The 21630-nt window shown below is 45.1% G+C and overlaps 2 protein-coding genes across 6 annotated transcripts in view; both read left to right on the top strand.

The window, feature by feature from the left end:
• The window catches only part of nAChRalpha5 (nicotinic Acetylcholine Receptor alpha5), a 52090-nt gene that overhangs the window by 6593 nt on the left and 23867 nt on the right, over nucleotides 1-21630 (top strand). For all 5 annotated transcript variants that reach the window (XM_070277216.1, XM_017243407.3, XM_017243408.3 and 2 more), the window contains exons 3-4: nucleotides 13480-15018; nucleotides 20974-21113. In XM_070277216.1, the coding sequence (XP_070133317.1) occupies nucleotides 14166-15018; nucleotides 20974-21113 (993 nt within the window). In that variant the 5' untranslated portion in view covers nucleotides 13480-14165. The remainder of the gene's footprint in view (nucleotides 1-13479; nucleotides 15019-20973; nucleotides 21114-21630) is intronic.
• Nucleotides 833-2131, top strand: NimC4 (Nimrod C4). Its single transcript, XM_017243417.3, has one exon. It carries the CDS (start codon nucleotides 895-897, stop codon nucleotides 2026-2028), a length of 1134 nt encoding a protein of 377 aa, XP_017098906.3. The 5' UTR covers nucleotides 833-894; the 3' UTR covers nucleotides 2029-2131.

Genomic DNA, 21630 nt, shown 5'->3' with positions numbered 1-21630 from the left:
ATTTATAGCGCCATAAAGTAACCATATGGAAAGTAATATCTGTCGCATAATTTTGAAAAAACACTTAGCCCATCTCTGGGATATTTTTTGATTCCTTTAAGACGAAAAATATAAGCAGGTAAATACTGAAAAGAGCAGGTACCAAAATGGACCTTACTATCAGGTTCTTCCTTGTCCCAAGCGAGGGTTGAGAATTTTGTTTTCTGAAACCCCATTTCTTCGAGGTTTTAAAATATTTGTTGACCCTGAGAATCCATGAGTAAATGCATTATTAGAAAATACTCCGATAGAGGAAGTCATAATGAAAACTGTAGTACTTACTATAAACTATTTAGTTCCGCTCTTTGTGAGTCACTTCGACATATCGGAACCTCGGCGAAAAACAATTGAGTCTTTGTGATATTCTCGGACTTATCGGTGTCTTTATGCGGGCAGCTTATAAAGCGGGCTTAATGATAATATTAAGTATTAATGCATAGACCCTGCAGTTGAAAGTCAGAACAGGACAGAATGTCATCTGCAATCTGAGTGTGACCTTTGGCAGAGGCTGAGATATGCTGCAACCCTCCGCGGTACAGACACTGAGAGAATTTCTGATTTAATATTTTTATCGGAGTGGAATACATTTCATAATTGGTCTAAAAACCAACAACTAACTAAGGAATTCGAAAATGTTAAATATCCTTTGGAAAATTACAATTTCGAAAACGAAATTTCGTTCAGTGTAAAGACCGTTGTGTTTATCTAGCGGATGTTTTCGTGTCCTATCTGCCTGCCTGCTGTATCGATGATCCCTCTGCAGCCCAGCGCGGTTCAGCTCTCAAGCAGAGATCGACTGAATAGTGATTTCAGTTTTGTGCCAAGAGTCGCTGCGATCGCACAGACATCCTGAAAATGAAGCTGATCTGGGCTGTGTTTCTGCTGGTGTGTCCCGTTCTGGTGCCAGCGCTGCGGGATAATTACTGCGAACGGAACGAAACGGTGCGGTCTATAGTTCCGGTGAAGAAGCAAAGAACCGTCGTAAAGGAGCCACCCAAATGGAAGATCTGGAAGAAGACTGTGAAGTTCACCGAGACCTACGATTCGGAAGAGGAGCAGGTGACCCACAGATTGGTTCGCGAGTGCTGCCAGGGTTACACCAAGGTAGAGTCCGGTCTGTGCGAGCCCATCTGCACTCGCGGCTGTCCGGCCCACGCCAGCTGTGCCGCTCCGGAACGTTGTGAGTGCATTGCTGGCTACGTTTCGGCAAAGAGCCACCACGGTGGCAGCCACTACTGTGAACCCATCTGTGAGACGGGTTGCACGGCCGGAGCTCAGTGCGTGTCGCCCAACACCTGTGCCTGCCGCGACGGCTACGTCCAACAGAAGCCTGCCGGCGATGGTGTCAGTGGCGACTGCCTGCCCACATGCCAGGTTGGAGGTGGCTGCGCAAATGGACGCTGCATCGACGTGGAGCGGTGCGCCTGCAACCCGGGCTACCGGTGGGACAAAACGGAAGAAATGTGCCAGGAGGTGGAAGGAAGTTCGGAGGAATTGGACTCCACCGAGGAGAGCCTAATCGAAGCTGAGTCCACAAGCTATACGTCGTCTGCCATTATAGAGTGTCAGGAGGATTTCGTCCTCTTTAACGGAGAATGCCGGGAAAAGCAGTTCACCAGCAACGAGGTCAGTTGCCTCACTGCCGGTTGTGGTCCCCATCAAAGCTGCCTCGAGTCCGGGATGTGTCAATGCTTGGACGGCTATGTTGCACAGGAACCGACCGAAGCCGAGGATTCGCTCACCTGTCAGCGTGACCAGACATTGCTTGACAAGATTCTTGGCCTCAATGAAGCTGCCGACGACGAGGGCGAAGTGAATCCCTGGACTATTCCTATCATAGGGGTGGCCAGTGGGTCCCTGTTTGTCCTGCTGGTAGTGGGCTTGCTGGGAGGAAGGCGGTATCGCATGGGACGAGCGAAGGCAGCTGACAAGGAGTTGGGGTGCCAGTACTCCCAGGAGACCGTCGAGGGGGATCACTTGGTTCTGTGAGGTGGCGGCCCGCTCTCGCTATGGGCTGTGTTAGATAATATTTGATTGTTAATATAAGGGAACTTTTGTGGAAGAAATAAAAATTTAATTAATAAAAGCTGAAGTGAAATATTCATTTTTTTTACAGCTTCCTATTATTAACTATTTTTGAGAGTATCTGAATACTCTTGGTGTGTAGCACATTTCATCTGCCTCCCTGCTTGGTTGTGTGTCAGTGTCTATTTTTGAGCTCCCAATAGTGTGGAGTAAAATTTTATATTAAAATGCTTTAAAATAAAAAGCGTAGATAAATTAAAAATAATCTATTCTATAAAATTCTATGGGTTGAAAACCACGATATAGTCGGGAAACTTCAATATAGATGTCCTTGTAAGTTTAAACATTTTATCACACATTTCACTCGATCCGGTTTCACAGGTGGATTGTGGGTCCCTCGGCAGTCATATGCACTCATCTGCTGATTACAGCCATATGTGAATGAAAAATTCATAAACATTTAAAGCAAGATTGCTCGCTCGGAGCAGCAGCCGACGACTTGGCTTCAAACCTAAAAAGCCTAAAAATAACCGCTCGCATACACGGGCGGTTTAAGCCGCTCCCATCCTGGTTAGATTTATAAGAAACAATATAGAGATGGTATAGAAGAAAAACACCTACGGATCCAAGGACAGGGGTGCTGATTAGTACTGCGGATGGGTATTTATTATTGATTGGGCTCTGCAAGATATTTAGCATCTGGGACAGGGGGTATTTTTAGACGAAATGTTCTTGGAGTACCAGTTTTTGCTATTACCGAGATGGCCCTTGTCGGGAATGTTGTTTTCTCATTATTAATTTAATATTTAAAGGCCCTGCTCCTCTAGCTCCCCATACATACATCTGCAGTAGCGCCCTCAACGCTTTTGTTGTGTATCTGTATCTGTGTATTTGTATCTTTGCCAGGACGAAGTGTATCTCGCAACGGCACAAAGATCTTTTGGCCATAATCGCTGCACATTTATATACCATTCGCACAAAGGCAGGCACACCATTGCCGCTCAGTGGAGCTTTAAGGTGAACAGGGAGAGCCGAGCCGGGAAAGAGCCATGAAAGCCAGCCACGGAGAAAGTGCGAGCGAAGAGAGAAAAGTGCGTGAGAGCGAATAAACTTTGACAGCGTGCGAATTCTTAGAAAAAAAAAATGAAAACGTTGGGAATGTGGCAAGAAAACCAATATCTGACAGTCGGCCAGCCTCCGCCACCCCTACACCCACCCGTCCCACCGCCCCCCCCCTCTGCACAACACCACCCACCCACCATACCGGGCAAGAAAAACAACGGCAATACTTAAAGCTTCTTTAATTTTTATGTTGTTTTCTCTTTCTTTGTCGGTGCGGTGCGTCGAGTGTGTCTGTATCTGTATCTGTAGCTGTATCGGCGTGTGTTTGTTTCAGCCATTCTCTTTGATTGCGCTGCTGCGTATCTGTGTGTGTGTTTTTATAGCAGTGTATGTGTGTGTGTGTGTTGGGGTAACCTTTGCTGGTGGAACGTTTTTGCGTGGGAAGTTGCCCAAGGACATGGCCTGGCTCAACTCAACTTGACTCAACTGGACTCGTTGCCTCGTTTAGCCTCGCTATTCCTCCTCCTTGCTTCCCTTTCGGCCTTTTCCGCTTTTCTACTCTATCTTTTCAACATTTTCTTGTATGTTTTCCAAGCATTTGCTCTTTTTTTCTGCTTAGTTATTTATTTATTAATTGTTTCTCGCAAAATTATTTTAGCGAAAGTAGTTGCAAGTGAAAAGCGTCATGAAGAGTTGAAACAAACTTTGAAAAACCAACAAAATGTTGAGAAATAGTTGCCACAAAGATTTGACTTTGATGGTTGAAATATTTCTAGTTTTCCGTCGAGAGTTGTCACGGCTCGTTGGCTCTAAAACTGAAAGGGTTTCAGCCACAGTAAGCGGTTAGAGAACACGTCCTTAAAGCACTTTATTAAAATGTTAGCCTTTTATAAAATACGTTAAGGATTACCTCATTGGTACTAGGATTTAAACCTATTTACATTCCGGATAACTCTTGTGTGTCCTTCTGGCTTGAAATTGATCAATGTTACCTTCCTTGTAGCCAAATCCTCGAATCCGCTGGCACTGAAGATGCAGCTGAAGCAGCGGAGCAATAAAGTAAAATCAACAAGCCGGAGCTCTTACTCATTTCCCTCCGCCTCCCAAAGGGAGCTCTGCAAATTATTCAGCGTGTACTTGTTGATGCAGCCCTCGAACAACACTTAACTGCCCCACACTCCAGTCCCCCAAGCCAGCCAGCCGCCCCCAAGCCGCCTCCCGCTCTGCAAAAATGCATTGTCAGAAAGTAGGTCGCTGCATTTTAGCTCGGATGTAGTTGCTGCAGCTTGCTGCTGATACGGTTGCTGCTACTGCCTCTGCCACGGCCGCTGCTGCTGCTGCTTCTGCTGCAAAAAAAAAATGCAAACAGCAGCCATCAAATATTAACCACTAGTTGATCCTATGCAATTTATGTGTAGGAATTCAGGACCCGCCACGCCCACTGGCACCCCAATTAGGTGGGAGCGGAGCGAATGGAAAATATGCGAAACTCGGCGCATTTCACCAGGAGCAGCTACTTTATGGTCGAAAGCTTCTGAGCCAGGTGGGAGGCAGGATCCAGGGGCGTGGCGAATGCAACATCATCTCGCCACTTTTACCGTCACGCCCAGTTTAACAGCAGCAGCAGCCGTTGCAGCAGAAGCAACTACACTGTTGACCTATTTTTCTTGACGGTACGCAGACTTTGAAATTATTTACAGCACCAGAGAGAGAGAGACAGGGCATTGGGGCTGGGAAGGGATGGGGCTGGTGAGGTACCACTGTGCCTGGCATGTGAATGAGTGGTGAGGTGAGGTGAGGACTGTATTTCAATAATTACAAAAACCCTGAGTTCTGGCTCTGAGTTCCAGCCCCATCATAATTTCTGCCAGCAGCCAGGTTTTCAGGTTTTCAGCCTGTTTATTGTCAAAGCTGTGGCAAGGCCACGCATTCTCTATCGGCTGCAGGCCCAGCGCATGTAGAGGCCTATAGGCATGTGGAGGGCCCAGCACTTGCACTTCTAATGCACATCCTGAAGTGCGTTAATAAGTTTCGCTTTACAAAAAGTGCGCGAAGTTCCAGTGCAGGAATCCTCGTAATCCAACCCAGGCCTTTGTGGGCTTGTGTGACTTTCATGAACTGAAGCCAAAGAAAGCTTGCTGTGGCTCTGGGCACCACTCTCGTGCACCCATTCATATTTAATATTTTATGCTAAAATATTTCTCTTCTTTCGCTGGATGACCTAAAAAATCGTTAAATGTTTGAAAAACCATTCTCTACCCAGTCTCACCTCTCATCTCTCTCCCGCCCAGCTTTTTATTTTTATTATTTTAGCTTTGCCTTTTAGAAAGCAAAGTGCCCAGCCCGCAAAGCATTTAAGTTAATGCACATGGAATCACTTACATAAACGCATGGGTAGACGTATGTATGTATGTATGTATGTACAAGGATATATGGATGTGTTATATAAACTTCAGATGCATACAGGACACGGAGTACTCCGTGGTAGCGCGGCCTGACAGTCGCCCAGGGGGTGGGACCTGCGACTCGGGCTCTGCAACTTTCTAGCTTGCTTTAACTTTATTGCGAAACTAAAAAGTTGTACTTATTATGTGTATAATTAGGTTTCGCATGTTGCAGAGGACGCAGTTAAATCATTGACACGCTTTCTCATCTACAACTTCAAGAAAACCATGTCTACAAGGGAGATATTGAAGTAACTGGCTCTTTAAATATCCTTCTTAACTAGTTCCTCCCCTCACTCCCTTATAATGGCTTTATTTCAAGATAAGTGATATTGAAAAACTTCCAACTAATCCAACTATTTGTTAATGGGCTGGTTAACACCTGCCATAAAGCCGAAAACTTAAGAGAGGCCCAAGTGGGCCATTCAACCCCTTCGCTTTCCGCTGGCTTTGCTTTTGGCACACTGCCTTCCACTATAATTATAAGATATATTTCCTGGCAGGCGAAAAAAAAAGGTTAACGAGTCGCCATACATAAAGTTTGCTGCAATATCTGCGGCATATTTCCGCCCCTCACATCCGAAATTCTGGCCTGACTTTGGCCAACAGCTGCGCTTCAAATAACTCAACTGTGCGTTAAGGCCAAAAGGAAGTTTCGCGGTCCAGGGTCTGGGGGGAGGGAGGAGGGTATGTAAATGTTTTGCGGCCCCGAGTGGGGAGGGGCGGTGGATGGGTACAGGCAGGCGAGGCGAGCTCGGCCAGATCTCTCCTTAGCAACGTAGCCTGGCTGCTTATTGGAGCAAAAATTAATTGAAAATGTTGGTCAATTGCCTCGCTGGCAGCTCATGGCTAGGTGGGCCGGTGGGAGTGGTGCTGGTGGTGGCCCTGTCTACACTACGCAATCCACTTTGACTTCGGCGATGAATTACCGCCTGTGGTGGTGCAGGCCACGGTGCACACGGTAATCATCGCCAGCCAGCAGCCAAAGTATTAGTAATTATTATTTACTCCCTTGGCACGCAAACATAACTGCAGCTTCTATCCTGGGCCTTCGTCCTCGCCCTCTCTTCCTGCAGCTATTTTAAACGCCGCAACATTAATTAGGTTTATTGGACTTTGAGGCAGCTCTGACAGGCGGTGGAGGGCAGGAGCATATTGGAAAGTGAGGCGCGGACAAAGGCAGCGTTTAAATATGACTTTAATCCTAAAAGATCATTGGGATTTGGTGTAACTTGTGGGGGGAACTAAAGGATTAACTAAATTGGATTCTTGGCTAAAGGGCAAGGGCAAGGGAGGTCAATAGTCCAATAGTAGATCTAACAAGATCTAACAAAATTTTAAATATGTTGAAAACCTCTTGGGATGTCGAGTCCAAAACACCAAAATAAGATATGCATACGGAAGATAACACTAAGCACTTCCTAAGCAGACAAGGTATCGAATAACCCATAAATTAGAGTCCTTGTTTAAGCTTAACAACTAACGACTATATTGCATTAGGAACATTAGTGAGCTGCATTATTGAAGAGGTATCCTTGGCATTCCATCTCTGTGTATCTTTGTGCATTCCCCCCCACTCGGCACGTCCTGGCACGGCAATCAAAATGAAAATGAAATTGCGTGCAGCCTTCTAGGAGCAAGTTTTCCGCCGCCCATGTTCCCGTGCCTCCCTCTGGAGACTATACATCCATATAGATGTATATTTTTTCCTATTTTTTGCTGGCACGAGGCTAACATTAAAATTTCTATGCGTGCCTAAAAGACGGCAACAATTTTTGGGGGTTGGGGAAGCGGAAGATGGCTCTGGCAGAATATAAGAAGCGACTTCCAGCTCCAGCAGCATCCAGGGCTAAAATTTTAGCAAAACGAGCTTTCACCCACGCCACACACACAACAACACACATCACATAGGTAGGCGCGCTCTCTTACCCAAAGAGAGGCGGCCCGGTGCGAGAGAGGCTTTCTCTCTTCCGGGGCAGATGGTGGGGCCGGGTTGGGGGTTATAGCCAGCAGCACTTAATTTGATTTTGAACCCCGAGCACCCTGTATTCGCTCTTTAAGTGTTTGTTTATGCGTGGCAAAGTAGGACAATGGGCGGCGTTGCAAGGGGCAATCGCAAGGAGGGAGGGAGGGAGTGGGGAAATAAAATTCAGTTAAAAAAGCCAAGGAGGTGCCACAGCTATAGCCTTTGGTTTTGCTTTTGCCGCTCTGTTGTGACATTAATTTTTACTTAATTTATTTTTGCGCCGTCGCACAGCAGCATCTTTGGGGCAGAAGCCGCCCCCCATCATGGGCATTTCTATGGCCTGTGAGTTGGTTTTCGGTTTTCGCTTTTGCGTTCGTTTTTCGTTACCAACAACAAACACACCCCCATCCATCCACCCATCCATCCACCCATCCACCCACTCGCCCACCGACCGATTTATATGGATATATATGTACGTATATTTATTTAACAGGACCTCCATCCTCCCTCCCACCATCTTCCAGCTCATTTGCCGCTTCGACGACAAAATTTCAGTTTTCAGTACGTTAATGTGCAGTGTGGCAGGACGGCCAGGGAGTGGGTGGGGCGGGGGCAGCTGATAAGGGAGGGGGGGAGGATTAGGCAGGGGTGTGTGAGCTTTAAGTGCCACCGAGATTTCGTTAGTGAGCGGGTGTCAGCTCATTGGAAATATGGGTCAAGTTGTTGCCGTCTGCGCGAAAAATTAAGTTGGCAACCCATCTGCGGTCGACGCTGCTGTCGCTGTCGCTGTCGCTGCTGCTGCTGCTGTCGGCGTCATCCGCCTGGCAATAATTGCCATGCCACATTTAGGGTTAATCCTACAGCCCTTCTCACACACCCACCCATATACACATAGCACACACCCCCCTTCGGGCAATCCTCTTAATCGCCCCAAAAATGATTCTTATTTATTGGCGCAGTTTATTCGAGTCTATATCGTATAACAATTGTGGGACGAACTGGGCCCTCTCTTTACACATTTTTGTTTATTCAAGTTCAATAATTGCTTTCGCTAATTTTGTAATTTACTAATTTCAATTTTTAATTCCACTTATCGATAATTGCTTTGAAATAGCCGTTGTGTTGGCCCTCCACATGCATATCTAATCAGTTATTAAATGACAGTTGTGCGGCGCAGTTATCCAAATTGAAATTTAATTAGATCAAGGCACTAAAACTATATAGTTTTTTCTAAAAGAGGCCAACAAATAAGAGTATCCAGAATAAAAATAAAATATTTAGGAAGGCCGAGATGGGACTAACTGGAAGCCCCATCGTATCGACTATTAAGGATTGTATTAGCCATATTTTATGTGATTTCGGTTACGGCCAACGCCATTCGGACCTGCAGCAACACTAATTTGGTAAATCACGTTCTGGTCATGTGTCGGCCATACCTAAAGGGTGGAAAGTTCACTCCGTTGGGATTCTGGACTCCGGAGTTCGGAGTCGGGACTCGGAACTCTCCCCCATCTTGGTATTGGGTGTGTATCTACAAAAATCGGACTCTTGCCCATAATGGGCATGTAATTTATTTTTGGTCCTGGACTTTCTATATTTGGTCTTATGGGCCGTGTTAAATGCCAAGCTGTGCTGTGTTGTTAACGCAGCATTCTCAGCGCGATGGCGGTCAAGGGGGGAGGATAGATAGAGGGCGCCAGGGAGACAGGGACATACCTTTTGTTGTGCTTTTCTTTTATTTTATTGTTAAAAAATCGCTTGCTTTATGATATTCTGTTCGCCTTTTCATGTTTTCCTATTTTCGTGCTTGTGTCGGCTTGTGTTGGTCAGCAAACTTTGGTTTTTATGATTTTTAGTTTCCTCGAGATGTGAGATGGTAGATGCGGTGGTGCGTGGAAAGGGTTCACCCACCACCACACCCCGTCAGTGTGGTAATGGGTCGTCTTTCGGGTCGGGTTCATATGGTTCATATGGTCTGGCCCATTAAATTGGCCATATTTTTTGCTCATAAGCAGACGCTGAAATTGCATAGTTTATGTTTGGCATTCTCAGGGCTTCTTCTCGTCCTTTTTAGCCTTTCTTCAGATGTGTTTTGTTTGAAAAGTTTTGTTCAATGAATTGTAAACATTAGGCTATGGGGAATCAAGTCCCCCATTTTTAAATATTCCATACATTTGAAATATTATACAAAATATTTCAGTTAGAAACTAGCTTCCTCTTTAAGTTCCATTACAACTAGTCCTAGTAGTCCATTCCAATTCAATTTCCTCCCACAGCCGGAAGAGTTAAAGTGATGAATTGCAGTTCCAGTCTCATTAGGAGCTTCTGCTCCCAGCCACACCCTGGAAAGGAGAAAAAGTCTGTTGAACTTTGACTTGGGTCAATGGCAATGCCTTTGCATGCCCTGTGTTGTGGGCACCAATAATGATGTTGGCATTCCCCGTAAGTGCATATAAATTATATCTTGAACGACGGGCGAAGGAAATATTTTACATTAGGGGCGGACAGCCACCAACTGGGCGGGGCCGAGTTCGAACTCATTTTCATATGTACATTGTACAACCATGCCGGGCCGGTCGTGAATATTTCTTGTCGTTCCATATCTTCATGTTTGTTTGCCGGTGATGTGCAATCCTCCCTTGGCCTGTTCGCATTATCCCTCCGCCGCCATTCCTTTCCGGCCATTGTTGTTTGCATGTTTGTATTTAAAAACGGGCAAACACTTTTAGCCAAACACACGTAAGTGCTGCTGCTGTCCTCTGTCTCTCCCAATGTGTCGCCTGTCGACAAATAAAACCGAACATAAATCATCCGTAGCAGTCGCATAAATAATAAATAAACACACACTCTAACGAATACGTACGGGTGGCTATCCCCCCTCGACGAAGGGGGGCCTCTAAATCGGTTCTGCATTATAAGTTTAAAAATTTCCCTGCTCTCCAGCTTTAAAGATTATATACCTTTGGTGGAAAGGTTTATTTATGGCCGACATGAAAGCGAGCTCTGAAATAAAATTTATCGGCCTGGCTAAGCCATTATTGCCAAGATGAGAGCTTGGCCGCAATTCGCAGAAGCTTTCAAAATCAATTAGAGAAAGAAGCTCGGTTTTGTTGGCATAAGACTTTCTTTAAACTCTGCCCAGTTATCTGAACACCAAATACTAAGGAATAACAGCTGAAAATCCACTTGTACAAATATTAATTCTCCAGCATTCCGAAAACTGTCGCCAGTTCTGGCGGACCCTAAAATGAATAACAACGGCCAAGGAAAACTCTGGCCGAAACATGGCCAAGAACATTTCGGCACATAATTCTTTTTCCAGCCGCAAAATAAAAACTGCCCGGAGAGAAAGCCGGCCGCCGGCAGGCCCTTCAAAGGAAAAACAACTAAAAAAAATTCCTTTTTTTGCGAGCCGAATTCATAATTCATTGAGCCAGCTGTGCTAGGGGAGTGGCGAGTGGTGACCGCACCAAGAGTTGGCTATCATTTACACCATGCAGTTTGCCCATTTCCATCTCTAGCCGAGATCCCCTCCTCCTACTTTGGCTTCAGCGTCAGCCCTCCTCGACTCCGCGTTCGTTCATCATGCAAAAACCATTTTTTTGCTCTGTGTGCTGAAAATTAATTTGCTCACGCGCCAAACGGAAAACTCCCCGGAAAATCTCTCGAGTCCGAAAAAATGGTTTCATCTGCAATGCGACGCAAACAGTTGCCATTTTTCCCCGTGCCCCGTGCCCCATGCCATGCCCGGGCCTCGACTCGGAGCTGGTCGTTCATTTTATGCGACGACCATCGCATAAATTTCACAAAATTCATACATCAATATGGCTGGCTGGATGGCTGGTTGCCTGGGTAAAGTGGTCCAAATGCGAGAAAATGGCAGAAAATTTCTGCGGTTGCCACTTCAGCTGATTAGGCGGACCGCATTTCTCAAATATTCGACGGCGATTGCAATAAAGGCGATACCTGTGTAGCTTGGCCAAGTGGCGTATGCGCAATATTTGCCACTGGGCAGCCGGCCAAGAAAAAAAGTGCTGGGCCTGGCTGGGAGCTCCGGGAGCAATTGCTGGTGGCGCGGAACTAAATATTTGAGCAGAGCCCTTGTTGTGGCGACCGAACCGAGTGACCCATAAAATGTCACAACGATTCGCCGCCAACTGTTGCAACCTCACTTTGCCGCAAGCAGCTGTCTCCTGTCTTCAGCTTCATTGCTTTATGCCCACCGTTTTGGACACTTCGCTTCCGGAAAGGTTCAATTGTAGTTTAAATGCAGTTGTTGGCCCAGGGCACAGATTTTATTCTTCATTTGAGATTTTCTGGTATTAGTTTTATGGTAGTTTTCGAAACTATTTCTTTAAACTCCTAAATAAAGGATTATGGAATATGGAATTCATAGACTATTAGACTGGTCTATTTATTAAGACTTCTTGGTATTACAATTTCATTTAGTTTCCAATATCAAAGGATGAGGGAAAATATTTAGAAATGGTAAGCCAAATAAAACAATGCTGTGAAATGGGAATGTCGCTGTCAACGTTTCAGATGCAAAACAATTTTTCCTTTACATGTCGGACCAAAGGTCTCACTCCGCTCCTCAGCAGACGAAAAACTATTTCCATTTCTTTCAATTCAAATTTCACTGACATCTGCAAAAATGAACTTTGACAGGAAAGCAAACAGGCAGGGGCAGAGAGTGTTAGAGGCAGGGCAAGTACTTGTTTGTTGACATTTCCATTCTATGCATTTATTGTTTCCCCTTCTGGCCCGACAGAAACGTTTTCCGAAAGCTGCCAAAAAAACGGTCGACATCGCCATTCAGATAGCTAAAAAATATAGAGAGCAATTGACATTGGTACTGCTTAGATAAAGGAACGGGATGCGGCGTATGGGCACTCAGACTAAGCCGGAGGTCCTGCAAAAGTAATTGCGTGGTTCCAGTTTGATTGTCTTTTTCTTATGCAAAAAGTTTGGGGAAGCAAGCTGTACGGAATGTAACAACTTTTGACATAAATATGCATAAGCTCTCTAGCTCGGTCCGGGCCCTGAAATTCTGCCCTGATCTGGGCGAAGTCCTGCTTAACAGGACATGCCATAAATGTCCCGCACACGTCCATCAACGTCAGGTTGAAGCCCGCCCGGCTCCTCAATAGTAAATCCCAATCTCAACCCAACCCTGCGGGCTTCACTGTGGCATTTCCATTTTGCATCCTGCAGCTGCTTCAATTCCTGCTTGGCCATTTGCCGGGCGCCAGGATATGCCTGGGATACGCTTGTGTGTTTATCGTTTTGCATACGCATTATTTATTAAGGCTGCCACTGAGAGTTGAGAGCTGGTCGAGTGTCCTGCGGGGCGATCACTGCAGCTCAGTAGTTGGCATTAAGTAGGCCTGTCGGCCAACGGCCATCCAGCTTCCTGGGATGGCAGCCTCTTGCAGCGAGTTGCAGCTGGCCAAATTCCTGGGAGTGATTAGCATGCAAAATGTTTTGGGTTTATTGTTTTAGCAAAACTAATTAGTTTGAGTAATTGAAACCCGAATTCGGGCAATTGCTCCGAGAGTTGCTTCCTTTTGTGCCGGCATTCCTTCCATCCCACATAATCGTATGGCAGTTGCCTTTGTGGTCGACTGCAGTTTCCTAATTGTTGATTCGGATTTATTTTCATGCCCATGAGGAAGTGGCAGAGTCAAAGGGGCATTGCTACACAGACTGGAGATAAATTGGAATGGCAAAGGCCGCAGGGTGAATTGTCAATAAAAGCCTGCGAAATGAAATGGATAATGCTCTGATTGCCCAGCGGTTTGTGGGAGGCTCTAGTACAAATATACATATAACAGTCTATTTACTTATGAATGGAGATTAAAGCCACTATTATCTACTAAGAGTTATTGTGGATGCTATATTTATATGATCATTGACTAATTTGTATATTTATTTTTCTTGCAGACAAGACGCTTGTACACACAATAAGGAGGGAGTCGCGCAAGTCAATAGAAATCGAATGCTACCAAGCACTGCCATATACCACAACTGAATGCGATGATTAAAGTAATAGAATACCGAACAAAATATTGAATAAAGAAGCCATTTTACGAGAAGTAGAGTTCTTGAAGACCACTGACCAGGAAATGAAAGAGAAAGGGTAACCGGAACAGCAGCAGAATCTTAAGAACCTCTAGAAGAACCATACAATTATCTAAAATAGTGATTTGTAAAGCTTAACGTCTCTCCAGAGGAAGAAGAACATTTTTTCAGAGACGAGAGGAGAAAGCAGAGCTGGAGAAAACTTTTTATAGAAGAAAGCACATAAAATGAATGGAAAAACGCTCTTCGGGTTGTAAAGAAAACATGAAGACAAAGGCAAAAAATGCATAATAATGTTGCAAACAATAAAAAATAAACTTGCCATATGAATATAAAGGAATCGCGTTGAAAGACGGTGAAATTTCATAAGATTAGACAGAATTAAGGCGGACACAACAAAGGGACTTAAACCCCATCCCGAAAAGGACAATGTAAGCTGCAGCAGCTGGATAAGGCCAAAAATCCGAAAATTAAATTATTGTAGTCTAGTTGGGAGTGAGCGAAGGCAGACACATATCCGCTGGCAACAACAAACACCGAAAGAGACTATGAAAAATGCACAACTGAAACTGACTGAAGTTGACGATGACGAGCTGTGGCTGGCAGTTAGATTACCAAACAGCAACAGCAACACCAACAGCAGCAGCAGCACCAGCAGCAACAATGATAACAGTGGCAACCAGAATAACCAAGAGGAGAAGCAGCAGCCAACACAATTGCAACCAAGGAGCTTAAGTACAAAACACCACAGCAACATTGCCCGAAATCAGCAGACAAAGCACTATGTAGCCACAGCCTCCAACCAAGTGAGCAAAAATGAGCAGCATCAACGGCTAGAAAGCAACATGTTGTCGTCAGAGACGGACTGGGCTGCAACAACCAAACAACCAACAAACACAAGACTGGGCGCACGCAAGCGACAAAGATTGCGTCGGCGACGAAAAAGAAAACCAGCAGTTACAGCAGAAATAGCAAGTGAAGCCAGTGCCACATCAGCATCAGCATCCACAACTAGCAATAGCAGCAGCAATCTGTGCCCGACAGCCACCTACATGCAATGTCGCACCAGCGACAACAAAGTCAGCAATCCGAGATCAAAACAGGACCTGTCCTCGGCCACACTCTCGTGTCTGTGGCTGCTGCAGTTTCACGTGCAGCATCGAGTGGCTTTCCTGATTAGAGGGATCGTGATCAGCACCACCGCCTTCATTTCCTATCTAGGCAGTTCGGCATCCCATCTGCACCGGCATCGCAGGAGCAACATTTGCAGCACCAATAATAGTCATCAAAGCCACAGCAACAGCAACAGCAGCAGCAACAGCACTAGCACGCAAATAATTAACGGACTTAATAAACACTCATGGATATTTTTATTGATATATTTGAATTTATCTGCTAAAGGTGAGTGCCATTCAAGACTCTGTTCAATTTATCTCAAGTGATAGCACTCGAGCCTGCCTGCAACATGCAGCATCGACGCCGAGCAACAGTTGCCGCTTGTCGCACACAATGCATGCCAGCAAAATATTGTCGCTTTGACACATAAAACCCACTTGCGGATGGGGGCAGATTTTGTGAGCCTACGTCCTGTCATCGTGCAACATTCCCCCCATTTGATGTCATTGTTGTTTGTTCGTTGTGACATTTACGACAGCCTCAAGTGAAGCAACAGCAGCCATCTCAGACCAGTCTGTGGCACTTGAGAGCGTCTGCGCCTCAGGATATTTTCTTACATTTTTTGTTGCCCCCCACTCGAGAAGTCCTTAGTCCTTGTTTGTGGCTAACGCGTGGCAGGCCGCTGCTAAGGTGCTTCAAAGGCCGTGTGGCATAAACGTCGCAGCCCAAGATGCAGCTGCAAGAGGCCCTTCAAGGAGCATGGCACTGCGACAAACGTAGTCAATTAAAGTGATTGCACTTTCTGGGAATAATATTTGGTTTCTCCCAAGAGAATATCACTTCAAATTTAAGAACCACTCAGGGCTGGGAAGGGACCAGCATTCTCAGCTTAATTAAATCAAATTCCTTGCTCCGGTTGCCCCAAAATGTTGCAGCAAAAAACTATTCACAGAAACTAAGCAAAGTCATGTTGAACAATGTGTGGCCGGGGCTGTGCTGGAAAGTTGCAATGCCATAAATACTTTCAACAAGCATTTGCTGCACAGAATTTTCCCATCTCAAGCAGCCGCTGCTGCCATTGCCTTTCCATGCATGCGGTTGTGGCATGGGGCTGGGAAATCGTTTAAAATATTTTTTGCTATTTCTATGCTGCTCTCAGCCCTCAGCTCCGAGAGCTCAAAAATTCTTTGTCACGGCAACAATATTTTCAAACGAGACAAGGACCAAGTTCGGTTGCCAGCTCGAATGCCTACCGTTCCATTAGCATTAAGCAAAAAACAAGCCAAGACGCTGAAGGGGCTAGGGCCGTCTGCCACTTACACACATTGGGGTTATTAATGGTGGCCCATATGGGCAGGGGCGACAAAGCCCAAGATTGAAAGTGTTTCCAATGTTTTTCATGCTGTCGGAGACTAAGTCCCATTCGCGTGTCGCGCTCGCATGCTAAAGTTTTGAAAAAGTTAAATACCCTAATGGGACAGTGGTATAGAGTTTGTTTTAATATTTCTTTAGCCAGATAAGGGCATTACTAATATATTCTTCAATAATACGAAATATAAGAAATGTATTCTTTTTAGATATTCTTTAAAATGACATACTTTTTTCGTTGAGCCCTCGTTTTCAAAAGTTTTCCATATCCTAGACCACTGCCTCTTTAACTTGTTTTTATAAATACAAGCATATGAGCCGGGGCATTGGCTTTGAGCCTTCAGTTCCCTGTTCCTTTGGCTGTCTGTCGTTTTGGCTTCGAGTTCATGTTTCATGCAACTCCAGCAGCAGCAGTTTCAGCAACAATTGCCGCCCTGCCATATGCGTGTGCATGTTTATGATTTTATGGCATCGCTTCCGTTTCCGCAATGTGGGCAATACTGTACAGCTGCCCTGCCACTCTGCCCCATGGCCCGACCATCCTTCCACACTCTCCTGCCACTCCTGCCATCGCTAATCAGATTTAAACTTTGCACAACGTCAACGTTGCTTACACCAGCTGTGGCCTGGGTGGGCGAGTGTGTGGCTGTTAGTGTATTCATGAGTGTGTCGAGTATGCGCCTGCCCTATGACATCGTTCATACGCCCTGTTGGCCAGCCAAGTGTCCCGCCCCTCGGCTCTCTGGTCATGTTCTGTAAGTATGACATTTATTGCTACGGAAAGGCTTTTGGCATGCTTCATGAGTTCGAGACTTTTTCGCATTTGACAGCCGCCTCTAATCTGTGCTCGTTTTCTCCGTTTGATTTCCTGTCCCAGGCCCTTAGCTGAAGACGTTGATTTAATTGGAATTTTGTAAAAGACAAATGCCCCCCTTAAAGATGGTGGTGCAGACTCTAAAAAAAGGATATTAGTTTCTTTAAGGCAGACCTACCATATGCCGAAAATGTCAACTCTATCAATCTATAATCGCACATTCAAGCTTTTCAGCTGCCACACGATGAATGTCACAAGTTCCCTTCCATCATTAGCTAAAGGGTTGTACACGAGAGAAGAAACACAATGTCATGCCTGCCATTTGCATTATGAAAGCCGCTCTCCCCAGCTTTGAGGCCCGCACACACGAGTCTGAGACAGATGATGGGCTCATCAGCCAAGTACAAATAATCCCCCCCGGCCCGGCCACTCATATCCAGGCGAACGTATCACAAAGGCCGGGATCTGCTCGAGAAAGAGGCTCTGAAACGTTTTCTGGACCAAAATCAATCATCAAATATGATAGCATTCATAATTTTCAATAGTGGACACAAGGCACTTTGATTGATGGCCCTGCCAGAGGATTCCCGGGAATGTCAGTTACTTTGAAAACTGAAAAAAAAGGTTTAAGACCTTCACAAATACAACTTCGATTGGGGTGTAGGAGGGAGTGATGCGACACCTATTAAGTCTAAAATCCTAAATATTATTTAATTTAATTTAATTTATTCTGAGTTGTGTCTAGTTTCTCCAAGTGTGGTGACTTCTTCCCTTCTAAGTTCATTCTTTTACAAAACTGTCTATCGATTTGTTTCCATTTTTGAGCCCACTCGTGTCTCAGGTTACCAAATCCCTCTCATTCCTGACCGGGGCACACAAAAAAAAAAGAATTAGGGAGCAGGAAAAGGGAAAACAAGAAAGTCATAAGCAATTAAATGCTTTCCCAGCTCCCAAGCCCCATCCAATTAAGGGAAACTGTGTGTGTCTGTGTGTGTGCGAAGGGGCACGGAAGGGGGGCTAAAAGCCACGTCGAGGGACAGAGGAGTGGCAAGGTAGCAGCTATTGCTGTTGTTGCATGAATTTTTATTGCATAAATTAAGCTTTGAATGGTTGAGCGTCACCTTGGCGCTATTAAAACGCTCGCTTCTGGGCCTCCCTTTCTCGTCTATTCTCTCCATGTCCTGGCCCCCTCGTCCCTGTCCCTGTCCTGCTCCCCGTGCAGCCATTAGCAGGTGAGAGATGCCCGGGTAGTGGCTTACATCCTTTCCAGCAGACAGCCATCAAGCTTCATCACTTTCGTCCTTCCACCGCCAGACTCTGTCTTGTTCTGTATCGCTTTTTTGGGAGCTTAAGTGGCGTCGTGTCAGTTTTCGTTTTGCGAGCCTTCACTTTTTAATATTGGCGGGCAGTGCGAGCCAAATGTTTTTTTTTTTGCCAAGGCCTGTACCCTTGTCTAAGGCTCGTTGAAGTCACAAAGAAGAAGGGAAATGGCCCAAAAAAAAGTACAAACATTATATTTGAGTTCTAGGACTAGTCTATTTAGGCCAGACTTTCCTTCTTCATTTAATTAAAATAATTGAAAGTATTTATCATTTGGCTTTAGAGTAGATTTCGCATTGCTTATCTGGTCACAAATGCTGAATGAAACAGGCTCCACTGACTGTTTTTATTTTCGGGAGCATCGGCCAATTTGCTGTCGTTATTATTGGTGTCGTTGTGGCGTGTGTTCCGTAGGCAGCTGCATTTTCTAACCAATTTTGGTTGCTTTTTATTTTGGCCATTAAATTGGCCGCTACGCTACGCCTCTTGCCACTGCGGTCGCCCCCTGCCTCTCTGGGGAGAGCCCCTCCCCGGTTCGCCGTCCGTGGCTGCAGCTGTTGCCGCGCTGCCTCCACTCGCTGTCTCCCGCCGCCCGAGTCCTGTCTGGCCAACGACTTGGCATGGCTTTGTGAAATAGCAATTACTTTTTCATGCTCCACTGCAATAAAATTGCAATTTTATGCGGCCGACAAACAACAAAAACACCACCATCAAAACGGCAAAAAATGGAGAAAATAACGAAACGGAAGTGCAGCCATTGAAAAGGCATTTTGGAATAACCACAGCCTATACAGAGAGCGGGTGCAGGATAGCGGGAGGTACTGACTTAAAGACGACTGCCCGACTGTCCAAAAGTTCAAGCCACAAAAATGGCAAGTTAATGATTCCCGACATGTATGGCTTTCGAGTCTTTAATGAAACTAGCGAGTAGGTAGTTGGCTAAATGTTAGGTCAGCAGTTGAAGGCTTTATTTAAATTCGGGCTTAAAGACAGTGGGTTAGAAACGTTTTTAAGCTTCTGCTGGTCTGATAACAAAGGAAAATAAAAACAAAAGTCTCGTCCCATGATGTCGCAGTCAAAAGTCGGCAAGAGTCCCTTTGTGTCCAGTTACAATGGCCACCAGATACTCGGCATCTCCATCTCGGCCTGCTCTCATATTTGTTTTATTATCACATTCATTTTGACACTTCATCAGACGTTGGCCTCTTTTTGTTGTCCTGCTGGTTTTGTCTTCTCCAGAGCCTCTGTTGCGCTCCTGTTGCTTTGTTCTGGCCTCTCTTTTTCGCTTGGCTGGTGTCAATGTTTTGCCTTAAAGGCCTAACTAGTTGCTGTATGCCTCCGCCCCTCGCACTCATTGTTGGCCTGAGCCTAAGCCTGAGCCTGGGCCCGGGCCTGTGCTCGTTAGCTGCAGTTTTTCCTTCATCTGCCCTCGCCTTTTTTCTTGGCCTGCAGGCTCGTCATTTTGTTTTAATATTAAATGAACAAGGAAGAGCGCGTGAAAGCGAATGAAATATGCAAGAAGTCAGGCGGAGAAAGTGGCAAGGCGGCAAGTGTAGAGCGCTAGAGAAAGCTAGCTGGCGGAGAGAACTAAAGACAAATTAAAACTAAAAAATTCATGTGCATAATTTCTAAACGCTGTTCATTTCGTATGCAAATCTTCTGGTCTGAGCCAGCTGAGTGAAAAGTTCTGAGCGCAAGCCGGAATAAATTTTTGCCCCACAGGTTCCCAAAACAAGTGCAAGGCAATATTAAATTATTTGAATAATTCAGGAATCTAATTGCAAACCACTTCGTATGCAGTGGATTACCAAGAACTCCTTCAGGGCTTAATTCAATTTCAAGAACCTCATCAATGGCAATTTTCCCAGATTATTTTTCCATTTCCAGCGATTCTCCGCCCCTCCAAGATTATGCCCTCGAACATGGACTGCATTCTCAATCGCTCAACTCAATAAAGCCCCAACTTACAGCTACTTACCGACTTCTTATTGTCTTGGTGGGCGGGATGGAGCTGCAGCAAAGGAAAAACTCTTAAGAAATTATCAAATTGGGGAGCAAAGAGCAGCAGGCTACATCTCCTCTAGTTTCTTTCGTAGTTCCCTCTGCTGGCCATATTCATGCATAAATAATTCCACGATAACGATGCGAATATGTCTGAACATGCATGTGTGCGAGGCAATCTATTATCGCTGAGGAAAAACGTAGCAAGAAAATTTGTATGTGAAAAACTTTTCTCAATAAAAGTTTCCTTTTGTTATTCGCCTGCCAGAGAACAATAGAGACCGAGAAAGACATATGTGTGTTGGCACAGCCAAGAACAAAAAGGGCTGACAGAAACTTTCCTGCACCATCCCTTCGAACTCCTTCTGCTGTTGCCTTTCCAATCCAACGCCGAATGCGAACCGGGCCCGCATCCTTGCCATCGTTTCGGGCTCGTCCCGAAAACTAAGTAAGACCAACGACCAAGCAGCAAGGACCAGGACAAACCGAGCTCCACAAACCAAAAACTCTTAAACTTTTGCATATCAATAAATTGTAGTTGCCGACCTTCTTTCCCTCCAACCAGAGCCATTTGCCGAATTATTGATGTTGATTTGCGGCGCTCCTGTAAAATGGCAAGCACTTGCTGGATGGTGCAGTCCTTCTGCAATCCTTCCTGCCCGCCCCTCACCCCTCTATCTGTAACTAAGTTTCCCGAGTAACTTGTATGCACTAATTCGAGTTTTATTTACTTGCAGTTTGCCTAGCAGGATATCATGAAAAGAGACTGTTACATGATCTTTTGGATCCTTATAATACACTAGAACGTCCTGTTCTTAATGAATCGGACCCGTTACAATTAAGCTTTGGTTTAACTTTAATGCAAATTATCGATGTGGTAAGTAAACCTTTTTTCTATAATAATATTATTTTATATAAAGGAACCCAGTGTGTATAATACAGCTGGAACTCATAATTTAATATTAACTTGAAAGCGTATTAAAAGATTAAACTAGTTATATGTACAAATCACTCTAAAAACCTTCATTTAAATCTCAATTACGGCAACGGCTTATCGATTTCCATTTGAACAACTTCATTTAATCTAATTCTACTGTGATTAAGGTGGAAACATTATTGGGCATCCCTTAAATTTCCGGGCCTTATCACCACATGCATGTAATGTCAAAAGAAAACTTTCAGTTTCACAAGCTGCCACCCCCGTGGAGAGGACGCCTTAAAGCATGCAGCTGAAAAAAGAATACCTGATGACACAATTTGGTCCTGTATAAAAAGTGAATTGCCAAGAAAGTGAAATTTTAATTATTTGCCGGGAGAAACGCACACACATATGTACCTGTGTATGTGGAGATGTGTGTGTTTTGGGTCCTGTCTGTGGGCTTTTCCTTGAATGG

Source organism: Drosophila bipectinata, chromosome 2L (assembly GCF_030179905.1).
Source record: "Drosophila bipectinata strain 14024-0381.07 chromosome 2L, DbipHiC1v2, whole genome shotgun sequence".
NCBI lineage: Eukaryota > Metazoa > Arthropoda > Insecta > Diptera > Drosophilidae > Drosophila > Drosophila bipectinata.
Note: the sequence above shows the minus strand (reverse complement) of the source record. Positions and strands in the feature narration are given on the sequence as shown.